General features: G+C 44.0%; 1 protein-coding gene across 1 annotated transcript in view; it reads left to right on the top strand.

Moving 5' to 3' along the window:
- Ovol2 (ovo like zinc finger 2) overlaps positions 1 to 10,857 on the top strand; it is a 34,722-nt gene extending 23,865 nt beyond the window's left edge. The window contains exon 6 of the mRNA XM_074074276.1: positions 9,979 to 10,857. Within this exon, the coding sequence (XP_073930377.1) occupies positions 9,979 to 10,295 (317 nt within the window). The 3' untranslated portion in view covers positions 10,296 to 10,857. The remainder of the gene's footprint in view (positions 1 to 9,978) is intronic.
- The last annotated feature ends 2,525 nt before the right edge of the window (positions 10,858 to 13,382 follow it).

Here is a 13,382-nt window from a genome sequence, read left to right on the forward strand (position 1 = left end):
AAGGAAACCAGAGTCTGAAATGTCTTACATCAATATCCAAAGAGATGAAAGAAATGATTTGGACTCCTTTTTTGGAAATGACTTCACCAAGAAAAGAATAAAGAGGTATGAGTCAAATGATCTGATTGAAGATTGGAGGAGAAAAACCGACTGGAGTAGAAAAATCTTCATCACATTTTATGAAAAGACGTCAGTAGCCAGGCATGGTAATATACCTCTGTAATTCTAGCAACTTTAGAGGCAGAGATCAGGAAGATCTCAAATGAGGGCTAGCTGGGGCAAAAAGTGAGACCTTATCACAAGAAGACCCAATACAGAAAAGGACTGGTGGGATGATTAAGTGGTAGAGTGCCTGCTTAGCAAGCATAAGGGTCTGAGTTTAAACCCCGGTACTGTGAAAAACAAAGCAAAAGAGTTCCAGGTCAGACCAGGAGCTGGTCGCTCATGCTTGTAATCCTATATACTTGGGTGTCAGAGATTGGGAGCTTCTTGGTTTGAGGCCAACCTGGGTAAAATGAAAGCGAGATCCTATCTCAAAAATACCTAACTGGTAGATCACCTGCCTAGCAAGGGTGAGGGCCTGAGTTCAAACCCCAGTACCACCAGCCTGGGCTACATACTGAGGCCTTGTTAAAAAATAAATAAATAAATAAATCAGTACACAAATGGTTTGTAGAGGGAGGGCTTTTTTTTTTTTTTTTGTAGTACTAAGGTTTGAACTCAGGGCCTTACACTTGCTAGACAGGCACTCCCAAAGTAGGCATTCTACTGCTTGAGCCACACCTCCAGCCCATTTTGCTCTGGCTATTTTGGAGATGGGGTCTTGTGAACTATTTTCCTGGGCTGACCTTGAGTCATGATCTTCCCAATCTCAGCTTCCTGAATAGCTAGGATTACAGGCATGAGCTACTGGGCTATTTTTTATTTTTTTGAGGGAGGGCTCTTGAGGGGAACTTTTCAGGAGTGAAGGGAGTGCTCTGGGATAGAGGAAAGGGCTAAGCAGGGATATGGTCTCAGCTGGAAGCTACCTTTAACTTCATGGTGAGTGAATCCCTCAAGTTGGCCATTCTACAGGCCAACGGGGGATCTTTCTACACTCATTTCAGTCAGACGTGAATGAAGACAACATCTCCCCTGCGTGCCTGGGAGGTCAGTGGCCAGTGCCCTCTCCTCAGAGAAGGGGATAGCCAGGAGCTGTTAGATGGTAGCAGACAGGACAGATGAGGATGTGCATCAACCCAGGACAGTGGTCTATGTGGGGAACCAGCAACATATCCTGTACACATCACAGAGGGAATTTTTCTATTTCAGTGGAGTGGATGGGGTCACTGAGACCATAAATGACTGCTGTTGATCCACTACAGGTCAAAATAAAGAGGAACTGTGCACTTTATAAAGGGGTCGAGGGGATAAGTTATTGACGTAAATGATTTTCCTTTGGTAGAGGGAAGAGCTTTATTTTTGAGTAAAAAATAATAAGCAGCCCTTGAATGTGCTGGACTCTGGCTGAGTGTCTACATCCTCACTGCTCAAGGTGTGTTTCATGCACCAGTAACACCTAGTGCACATTGAAAGTGTAGAATCCCACTCTGAGTGCCCCTGGGTGCCAGCCTCACCATTGAGATATATTGCATTTATTGAAAGCATTTTATTTTTCTCATTGGTAAAATGACTGCTTATTTTGTAAAAGACTTTAAGTGACAGAAAATGCTGTGAAGAAAAAAGTGTAAGCCTGCATAAAGGGTTGGAAAAGGTTGCCAGAAAAGTGTTGCTGCTCAGTGTTTGGGCAAGTATGGCCCTGGGAGGTGATAAACTTAAAACTCCACCTGGAAGATAGTCCGTTTAAGCCACTGAAATCTGTTGAGGGGAGCTGAGGAATTCAGATTTGAGGTCTGGGGGTGGGGAGGGGGCACTGGCCAGAGCTGCAGTGTGGGCCCTGCCCACAGGACAGGACGTCCTCTTGCCTTATCTTCCATCAGGGACTACATTGAGTGGGGACCAGAAGGCAAACAAATCCCATCTTGATTAAAGAAGAGGAAACAATGGTGTCTTTGTTCCAACCTAAAGTGAAGGATTGACTGGATTGGGAAAAATGCAGAGCAGAGAATTTGGGAGTTGGGATCTGGGTCAGAGGAAAGAGAATAACCGCCCCCCCAACCAGCCTGGGCACTGCTTGTGTAATTGCCTTGTCCTATCTCACTTTCCTTGCTGTGTTACTTTTTATTTTAACTTATTTTTTAGTTAAAAAGCAATATATTCATAGGGAGAATTCAAAAGAAAAAAACAAGTTCTTCTTACCTGCTGAGCCCCAATTCCATTCCAGAAACTACATCATCATTTTTTTCCCCAAAACTTTAAAATTTTTTTTCACTTAATGTATATCTTGGTGTGTATTTTATACCTGCACATAGTAGACACATCTTGCTCTTTGTAATAGTTGACAAAACATTTCTTAATATACAATCATGACAAAATTTCCAACATGGAGACCCAGTCCTTTTTTCACATCCTCAGTTTCCATATTCAGGGCTTTTTCCTCCCAGGATTTTTTTTTAACTTCAGGAGATACTACCATGAATTTTCTTACATATCCTTTGTTTACCTGTGTGAGTCTTTCTATAGCATAATTTCTCGTAAGTGGACTTTTGGGCCAAAGGGTAGGAACACTATGATTTTTTATGGGCGTTGCCAAATTGCCTTCCCAGGAGCTGTCCCCAACGTCCACTCCCACAAAAGGAAACCTGTAAAAACTTCTTGCTGCAGTTCACATTTGGATCAGGTTCAAGAAAGGAGAATTTGAACTATAACAAGGAAAGCAAGCAGAAAGTTCTAGTGATGAAACAGAGTTTCATCCCTAATGTGATGAGATGTGTGAGATGAAACTTGATTTGGTATTAGGAATAAAAAGGTTGAAAAGAAGAAATCTTGTTTTGACAAGAGCAAGGAATAATTTTTAGACTATGTAATAAAGGCCTATATTACATTCAAAAGGGTAGACAGTGAGGGAAGTCTCTTCTCCAGCCGAGTGGCCACATTTAAAAAAATCATTCTTTTTATTGTTGTGAAATAAATAATACATGCAAAAGTGCATACAAACACAAAACATGTACAGTTGATTTTAGGTCTTTTTTTGGGGGGAGCAGCACTGGGGTTTGAACTAGGGTGTTGTGCTTCCTAGGCAGGCACTCTACCACTTGAGCCAGTCCACCAGCCCCCAAAACATGTACAGTTGAAAGACAAATACTTAGTACTTTTGTTGAGCTGGATCGTAAGCACTGAAATTGTGTCCCATTGAGTGCTTAGTCTTTGCCAGGTCCTGTGTGTGAGACGTCTCAGTTAATCCTCTAAGCAGCCATATGAAGGGGTGTGGGTATTATCCCCATTTTACCGGTGAGGAAGCTGAGCCGTGGAGGGGTTAAGCAGGTGGACCGTGGACTCAGTTAATGAGTGGCAGATGTGCGATGCCTGGCTTTTCAGTGGCCTTGGACTTTGGTATTCACGTACATGTCAGTAGGTTAATGATGTCTGGCACACAGATAGTGCTTTTCAGTTCCCAAACCCTGCTTTAGATGAGGACAAGATTGGCCCTTGCTCAAGAGCACTAAGATGGGTGAGGCCTCGGGGTTTGAGGACATTGGCATCAGTCTCCCTTGCCTAAGGCTCCTGCCTGTCTATCTTTATCTCCCTGAGTGACTGGAGGATAGGGGTGCTCTAGGAGGGAAGGGCTTGTTCCCAAGTGCAGAAAGGGACAAGGAGTTTTGGCATGACAATGTCTGCTTGCACCAGTGAGTTTACAGAGGGGAAAGCAAAGGCAAGAGCACTGGGGCAGGGAGTAGATTTACAAGGCAGAAATGTCATAACTATAGCTTTTAAGGCTATGTTTCCTTTCCATGTTTGTGTCTATGTCACCCGGCCTCCAAACCAGACTTAACTCCCCCGCCCCAGAAAAACTCATACCACAGTCATCCCTGTTGTCTCTTATCTGAGTGATGCAAGACTTCTAGTCTTTGCTCACCAGGCCTGGCTGTCTCTGCACATGGAAGACATAGCAGATGATCAAAGGATGTGTGAATGAGGAGGGGAAGGAGACATGGCCCTGTGCACACTGGGCCTAGTGTTGTGTAGCTATCCTCTCTCAGGGAGCATATCACCCTTGGTATAGGAACCTCTGTGGCTGGGATCAGAAACATCCATTTGTTGTGATAGATTTATACAATGAAGTATATAAAGTATATAAAGAAGAATCATGCCGTCTGCAGAGAAATGGCTGGAACTGGAGATCATCATGTTAAGCAAAATAAGTCAGACTCAGAAAGGCAAATATTGCATGTTTCCTCTTATATGCAGAATCTAGATTTTTAAAAACCACATGAAAATAGCTGGGCCCCTGTGTCTCATATCTGTAATCGCAGCTACTTGGGAGTCTGTAATTGGAAGGATCAAAGTTTGAAGCCAGCTGGGGTAAATAGCTCATGAGACCCCATCTCCAAAATAATCAGAGCAAAATGGACTGGAGGTGTGGCTCAAGCAATAAAGAGTCTGCTTTGCAAGCATGAAGCCCCAAGTTCAAAACCCAGTCTCACCAAAAGAATAAAAAAATAAAGAAGACATGAAATAGATCATTTAGGAAGATAAATGGGACCATTGGTGGGGAGAGAGGAACAAGAAATGGTAATGGGGAAATGAATATCATTAAAGTATATTATATACAAGTGTGAAAATGTCATAATGAAACCCATTGTTTTGTACAATTAACAACACTAATTTAAAACAATAAATTTAAAAAAACCCATCCATTTCTGGAAATTCAGAAGTTTGTTGATCCAGGTGGAAGCCTTATGTCACTCTGCTGGTTTCCCTGTATTTTCACTCTGGGCATTTTAAAATAGCAGTGGGTTATTTCCAATAACTACTGAAAGGAGAACTGTCCTGTGGGTGAATTTGTCTGATGAACTATAGGTTTGCTGCTTGATTAGCCAGGGGTTATGGGAGCCAGCTATCTTTCTCTCCAGAAGGCCTGGTAAAACAAGAGTTTAATTATAGTGTAAACGTGATGCTAACGTAGGTGTACTCCTTTGGACAGACACCCACAGCCCTTAACTTTGTAGAAAACTACTCCTGTAGATGTGACCTTTCTTTCTCAGAGCCAGTCGGGTTCATTCACTCATTCATTTAAAAATTGTCTATTGTAACAGACATAATGGTGCACTTCTGTAATTCCAGCCCTCAAGAGGCTGAGGCAGGAGGATTGTGAATTTGAGGTTAGCCAAGATTACATACAGAGCCCCTGCTTCAGAAAAAGAAAATGACAATAACAACAAAAATCTATTTACTGAATACCCGTTATGTTGTTGTTGTTTGTGGGACTGGGGTTTGAACTTAGGGTTTCATGCTTGCAAAGCAAGCACTCTGCTACTTGAGCCACCTCCAGTCCATTTTCTGGTTATTTTTGGAGCTGGAGTCTCATGAACAATTTGCCAGGGTTGGCCTCAAACTGTGATCCTCCATTCTCAGTCTCTCAAGTAGCTAGGATTACAGGTGTGAGCCACTGGCGCCCAGCTAAATATCTATTATATACACCAAGCACTGAGCACTATAAAGGAGTTTCTTAACATTTGGCATTTTTTCAAGAATGTGTAGAATGTAATAAAAGCCTACATTCGTCTTGATTAGGCTCTGGTAACATCTTGTCAGGACATTGTTCCAATAATATTTCTTGTGTGAGTGTTGTAGGAAATTAAGTCTATTTCTGGATGTGTACTAGAAGAAAAATGAAAATGACTTCAGTTGTAGTGGGATGGGGCAGGAGCGATTTTATTTTTCTTTTCCATTTTGACCTCCTGTATCACCTGTATAAACAAGAAATTTGTGAGCAGAAGTGGCTAAGTGGCTCTTTCAGCACAATTTCCCTTTCCCCCATCATGAAGGAACTAGGTTCATTCAACCTTGAAGAGACTTGGCTGTCTTCAGATGACTGTGTCTGCTGTCCTTAAGCTTAATTTTGCATTGTTTTGGGCCTGTGATTTTTTTTTTTTTTTATGAGACAAGTTCAGTCTATGTTGGCTTCACATTTGTGATCCTCCTGCTTCAGCCTCCCAAGTGTTGGGGTACTGCAGCACCATATCTAACATTTTTAAAAAAATAAAGACAGGGCTGGTGGGGTGGCTCAAGTGTAAGAGCACCTGCCTAGCAAGCATGAGGCCTTGAGTTCAAACCCCAGTGCTGCCAAGTAAATAAATAAATAAAACCAAAATAAGATTTAAATTTTTTTGTGGTACTAGCATTTGAACAAGATTTTTAATTTTTTATTATTTTTATTTATTTACTTACTTAGTTATACTGGGGATTGAACCCAGAGTTTCATGCATGCTGGGCAAGCCCTCTACCACTGAGCCACACTCCCAGTCCTGGCCTGTGATTTTCAGAAGATGGTCCTGGCAGTCTCAATATCACTTGGAAACTTGTTAGAAATAGCAAATCTCAGCCCCACCCATCCCAGAATAAAAAATTCCAGGGCTAGGACCCAGGACTCTGTGTTTTGATAAGCCCTCTTCCCTGATGCATCCTCAGACTGGTTTCAGATCTGTGGTCTAGGTTGGAGCCTCTGTTAGTCATCAGCATCATATTGAAGGCACTTCTGGGTTTATGACAACATGGTAGAAAAGTAGAAAGGGAACTGGTCACATGCACAAACTTATAATCCTAGCACTGGGCAGCTGAGGCAGGAGGATCATAAGCTCAAAGGCAGCATGGATACACAGTAAGTTTGAGGCCAGCCTGTACTACCAGAGAGACTCTTATCTCACTCCCCTCTACCAATAAATGAATAAATAAATAAATAAATAAAAATAAAAAACCCTACTAACTTGCTCTCAAGAGAACTAACTGTGAGAGCTGCATCAGTCCCTAGGTGAGGGTGAAGGCTCCATGGCATGACCAAGCCTCACCCCTAAAGGTTCCACCACATAAGTGCCACTGGGAACCAACTTCCAGTGCCTTTTAGAGGCCATACTCAGCCCATATCCAGACCATAAAGCAGAGCCTGAGATTCTGCAGAGTCTCAGCTGATGTGATCACTGTTGGCTCATGAACCACACGTGAGCTAACCAGGTCACGCAAAGTGGTGTCTATGATATGAACATGTGTCTGGAGTAGCGGTTCCTTGGTCTTCAGTTTTAAAGATAAGGGATTTGGGCGCAGCTATAGAACAGAACCTCATGGTACTATTAAAAAGGATTGTAATTAAGCTGTAAGCACCAGAAATTCTCCAAGTATTGGTAAGGGAGAAAAGTAGATGCTGAAAATATCTTCTGATAAATTTGATAGCATTAAAGCCAGGATAGTAAAAATTCCACTTTGGAATTTATTATAGTAAATTTTTTAAAAGGTATTTAAACATTTAAAAAGGTGAGGCTTCTGGGCACCAGTGGCTCATGCATATAATCCTAGTTACTTGGGAGGCTGAGATCAGGATGTTCATGGTTCGAGGCCAGCCCAGGCAAATAGTTTGTGAAACCCCCATCTCCAAAAAGAACCAGAGCAAAATGGACTGGAGGGGTGGCTCAAGTGGTAGAGTGTCTGCTTTGCAAGCATGAAGCTCTAAGTTCAAACCCCAGTCCCACCACCGGTGATTCTTGCCTGTAATCCGAGGTACTTGGGAGGTTAAGATCAGTAGGATTGTTGTTCGAGGCCAGCTTATGAGACTCCATCTCAACCATTACCTGCCCTCAGTGGCATACACCTGTCATCCCACACTACATGGGAGACTGAGATCTAGAGGATTGAGGTTTCAGGCCGGCCAGCTCAGGTAAACAGTTTTCGAGATCACATCTGAACTAAAGTTGAACATGGGGGCAAATGCCTGTCATCCCAGCAACAGCAGAAAGCTTAAAATAGGAGGATTGGGTTTAGGCTGGCCTGAGCAAGAAGCAAGGCCCTATCTCCAAAATAACCAGAACAAAAAAGCCTGGAGGCGTGGCTCAGGTGATAAAGTGCCTGCCTATCAAGTGCAAGGCCCTGAGTTCAAACACCAGTGCTACCAGAAAATAAAAAAGGTGAGGGGGGTTGGAGGGGTAAGTGCTGGGAATGGAACCCTGGACCTTACCCATGCCAGGCAAGCACTCTACCACTTGAAGGATATCCCAGCATCTGACAGGCCCAATTGAATTGATACCTAAGAACATAAACATTACATGTACTTATGGGGTACCATGTGGTGTTTTGGTATATGCATATCATTGTGGTCTTTTTTTGGTATTAATTTCAATTTTTAAAACATTCTTTGTCTTGATTAGTAAGTTTTTGTTGCACCCCTGAGTACCTCACTTTCCTCAGCCTAATCCAGCCTAGAAGAATCTAAAGAGAAAAGTTGGTAATCCAGCTGTCCAAAGAGCCACAGTTAATATGAGAACTGTTGTAACTCTGGCGGGGAGGGGGAAGGGTGAGATGACAAAGAGTACAGACAGGGGTACAATGGCAGGCATAAGCCACACACTCCAGACCCCTTTCCAAAGCCCCATATTCAGGCTTCAGATGAAACATCTGAATGCCAGTGTACACGTACATTTCTTCAAAACGTTCGTTCTCCTACTTAGCTGCAAAGTAGAGTCTCCTTCTGAGGAAGCTTTTAAAATTCTGCTCAGGCCATGTTCACAGTAATTAAATATATTTCCATCTTAATGTATATGTGCCTATATCTATACGCATGTGTATATGTAACTAGGAGGAAATGTGAAGAACCACAAAGAAATGTTGAGAGAACTAAGAAGAAAAATGCTTGGGGTGAAAGAAGGATCTTTTATTGTTTATTTAAAATTTTTAATGTTATTTTTTTTCACTTAAACCTGGTTCTATATTACTTTTAAATTGAGACAACTATTTTGGTATAAAAATTTAAATGCTGCTTCATAGTGTCTGGGATCTCTTGTATAGGCCCAGGAATCTGTCCATGGCTTTGGGGATTCCCCCCAAGGGACAACCATTCTGTCTCCTAGGCTCTGAAACAAGGGCTGTGGTGATGATTCCTTCCTGCTTCATGTACCCTTAGCATCCTGTTTACCTCTGTAGGATGCTATGCTTATGTGACACATTCCTCCTTTACAGCCACGATCCTCTTCTGAGAGCTTAAATCAGACCTCACTATAGTCTTTTTGTTGATGTTTTTGGCAGTGTTGGGGATGGAACCCAGGGCCACATGCATGCCAGACAAGTGCTCTACTACTGAGGGCCCTGCCTCTTCCTGCCCACTGTGGCTTTTTTTTTTTTTTTTTTTTTTTTTTTTTTTGGTGGTACTGGGGTTTGAACTCAGGGCCTCACACTTGCTAGGCAGGTGTTCTTCCACTTGAGTCATTCTGCCAGCCCTGTTTTGCATTGGATGTTTTCGAGATAGGGTCTTACAAACTATTTACCTGGGCTGGCTTTGAACCTTGATCCTCATAATCTCAGCCTCCTAAGTGGCTAGGATTACAAGTGTGAGCTGCCAGTGCCCAGCTTGTTATTTCTTAATTGTGTTTATTCCCTTGCACTGTTCTACGCTGTCTCCAGTGTTACCAAGCAGAATTGGACCCTGATTGCCTTTGTAAAGACTGCTAGGTCACTGACCCAGTCCTGGCCTTTCCCCTTCTCTGTCTCACTTCAATCCCCAACCCCTGCTTCCTGAGTGGGCCTCTCAAATAAATTGCTTATATTGGAACCTTTGTCTCAGGGTCCATTTCCAAAGTACATAAAATAAAAACAAAGCTTACCCACTATACAATGAAAACAGTAAGGCAGGTGGTGGAGTTTGCTCTTTTGGCATCCACATGTATTGGTTTGCTCTTGTGAACACGGTCCATTGTGGACAAGCTTGTACCCTGTTTTAATCATTTTCCTCATGTTGCCATGAATCCTGGCACATGGTGGTCTTTAATGGCTTTAGAGGTGGGAGACCGTGACTTGGCCATGACCAACTGGTGATGTGTCTGCCCTTTGACCTTGCAGGCATTCGCCCCTACAAATGTGACGTCTGCAACAAAGCCTTCACACAGCGCTGTTCCCTTGAGTCGCACCTGAAGAAGATCCACGGTGTGCAGCAGCAGTATGCCTACAAGCAGCGTCGGGACAAGCTCTATGTGTGTGAGGACTGCGGCTACACGGGCCCCACCCAGGAGGACCTGTACCTGCACGTGAACAGTGCCCATCCAGGCAGCATGTTTCTCAAAAAGACATCCAAAAAGTTAGCAGCTCTTTTGCAGAGCAAGCTGACATCCACACACCAGGAGAACACCAACCTGAATGAGAAGGAGGAGAAGAAGTGAAAGGAACAGGAAGGGGATAAAAGACACCAGTGCTGCCACGTTTACACGGATTTTGGGGTCTGAGGGTGTCTCTCCACCCTCTGCCCCACTGGTTCTTTTTAATGACAGGTGTTCAGATCACCTTTCAGTCCTTTCAGGACATCAGCAGTAGGATTCCCTTCCAAGGTTGTCAGTTATTGTGCTATGTCTGACCTTGTAGCACATGTCCTGTTGAACTTGGTGGCCTTCACCAAAGTCTGTTTTCCACACTCCTGATCACTGAGATCACCATGTTTTTGGTTTTTGGTCTTAAATAGGGTTTCACACATGGACAGAAGAATGTTTGTAAAGAGACCTTCATTTTATGGTGCCTTGAAATGCTACTCAAGCAAGGAAAATGAATATTATTCTGAAAGAGTTTACAGAAATTATTTTAATAAATGAAACATTTACGTGAAACTTCTTTAAAAAAAAATCGTGGAGGTGTGGCTCAAGCAGTAGAGCACCTGATTTGCAAGTGTGAAGACTTGTGCTCAAACCCCAGTGCCACCAAAAAAATAAAGACGACAACAACAAAAACAAAGTCTTACAGAGCTGTAGCTCTTCTGTTTAGGGTTTCTCCTGTGACATTGGACTCCAGATCACTTGGAGGGAGGTTGATAGTTTTGTATTAGTGGAGTGACTTTGAGGAAGCAAATCTTGATTGTTGGGTATAACAAGTGGTTGGCGGCAAAATCCAGCACAGAGGGTCAGGCTGCTGGGCAGACACACCTGGAGTTAGAATACCGGGGAGTTTGCCACTGCGGTCTCTTGCTGGCCCTTGGTTTGCCATGCAGATCTTTGGCTTTCGGGGCTAGAACTTGCTGGACAAAGGCTTTTTTTTTTTTTGGCTGGTGGTGGTACTGGGCCTTGAACTCAGGGCCTCATGTTTGCAGTCAGGCACTCTACCACTTGAGTCATTCTGCCAGCTCTGGATGAAGGCTTTGTTTCCTCCCTTGAGTCCAGTGCTGAGTGAAGCTTGTGGCAAATCCTAGAATATGAGGAACCTGCTTGTCACCAAGTGCATCTGCTGAAGTGCAACTGCCTGAGGCACAGCAGAGCATCAGGGTTTCCTTCAGGGCACAACGATGTGTGAGTGCAGCCACCTTTAGTGATCTCTCTCTCCTTACTTTGGGTCCATCCACATAGGCAGGGGAAGTTAACAGCTAAGCCTACCTTGAGACTAGACAGGCCAAAGGAGGCAGCTGGCCAGGGGGTTGGTGAGGTGGTTTCCATGGCACTTCCATGATGGGCCAGGCAACAGGAAGGCTCAGACCCTCCCTTGGGAAGCCCCATAGTCAGAAGTCTTGACTCAGACCCATGAGCTGCTGTCTGAATTGAGTAAGATGTGCTGACCACTGCCTGTCCCTGTCCTTTGGGTACTGCTTGAGCCACTTCTTGGACTAGAGAAACCTTGGGTTGATGCAGCCATTTTTTTCCCTTCTTCCTTACCCCACAGTCTCCTTCCTCCCCTCTTCCTTTCCTTTTCTTCCTCCTTCAACTTACATCTCCTATCTATACTCTGAGCCAGGTACTATGCCAAGATCTGGACATTTTAAATGTAAGTTACAAGTTCTCTTCCAAATCACTGCTCTTCTTGTTTTCCTTTTTTTGTTTGTTTGTTTGTTTGTTTTTTTGAGACTATGTAGCCCCAGGCCAGCATGGAACTCTTGATCTTCCTGCTTTAGTCTCCTAATTGCTGGGATGGCAGACATGCAACATTACGCCTAGCACTGCTTTTTTGGTTTTGGAGGAGGAAAGGAAGCAAACCCTTTTATGGAGCTCCTGTGATGTGTTAGGCAGTGAGCTGGGCACCCCTCACTGCACTGATATTCTCTGGAACATCCACTAGGGTCAACAGCCCTGGCCTTGTGAGCAGACAAGGCAACAATTGAGGTGTTCTAGTCCAAACACCTCAATTGTCCCCTTTCTCCTCACCCTCCCTTCAAAATAGAGAGAAAAGACTTCAGGTTCAACTAGGATCACAGAAAGGCAGGTAGGAAAGTAAGGGTGGCTTTGGGTGAGGCTCAGGCTACTGGCGCCTGCAGAATGAATGTGGGTCTGTCCTGCCTCACCTGGAGCTCCAGGTGCCTGGGCTAAGGCTTTGGTGCCACAAAGGCATCATAGTGGCAGGGGTCAAACTTGGGATTCCAAGTGGCTCAGGACAACCCTGAGGGCTCAGTCTGACTCCAGAGGACAGATTGCTGATTTTGTGTTGTCTCCTAGCTCTTGCGAGAATGTCTAGAAGGTGACTGACTTGCTTTCTCCTATTACCTTGGCGATGCAGACATCAAACTGAGCCTTCCTTGCAGGAGTATCTGGCTGGCTGAGCCTTTTTTGTGAAGGGAATGTGAAACAATTAATGTTCTTGTTAGGGCCAAATTTTTATTAAACAGAACGATTTTGGTTGCTAGCAACAGAAACCTAGTTTAAAATGGCCTAAGAGAGAAGGAAAGGTGTTCTCTGAAAAATCTTAAGTTTCCAGTTTCAGGAGTGGCCAGATCTAGCACTTAAACAATAGCATCATTTCTCTTCTTTCATTGTCTTTTAGCTCTGTTTTTCCCATGGTGATCTCTTTTTCAGGCAGGCCCAAATGGAGCCCAGATGGCTGCCCACAGCTCTGGACTTCTATCCTACAGTGCAGTAGCCCAGAGCCTACTTTCAGTCTGAGATCTTGGATTTGACTTTGGGGCCCACCGTGAACTGTCACTGTGCTCTGAGATATTTGGTGCCCTCCTGGCCCCATCCTCTACCACATGCTCCTGCCTCCTCCAAATCAGCAAGCAGGTCAGCCACACCCCTGGGAAAGTGATTCCCCGGCAGCAAATCAAGGTGCTGGGACCTGAACAGGAAATGGATGTTGGGCAGGTGTAGTGGTTAAGATAAGTCACAAAGATACCCAGCAAAGGAACTTTGGGCATGGCTTAAGTGGTAGAATGCTAGCCTAACAAGCATAAGGCCCTGAGATCAAACCCCCCCCAAAAAAGAAAATACTGTATTTTGGGGTTGGGGCCATGGCTCAAGTGATAGAGCACTTGCCAAGCTAGCGCAAGGCCCTAAGTTGAAAGT

This window comes from Castor canadensis, chromosome 5 (assembly GCF_047511655.1).
Source record: "Castor canadensis chromosome 5, mCasCan1.hap1v2, whole genome shotgun sequence".
Lineage (NCBI taxonomy): Eukaryota > Metazoa > Chordata > Mammalia > Rodentia > Castoridae > Castor > Castor canadensis.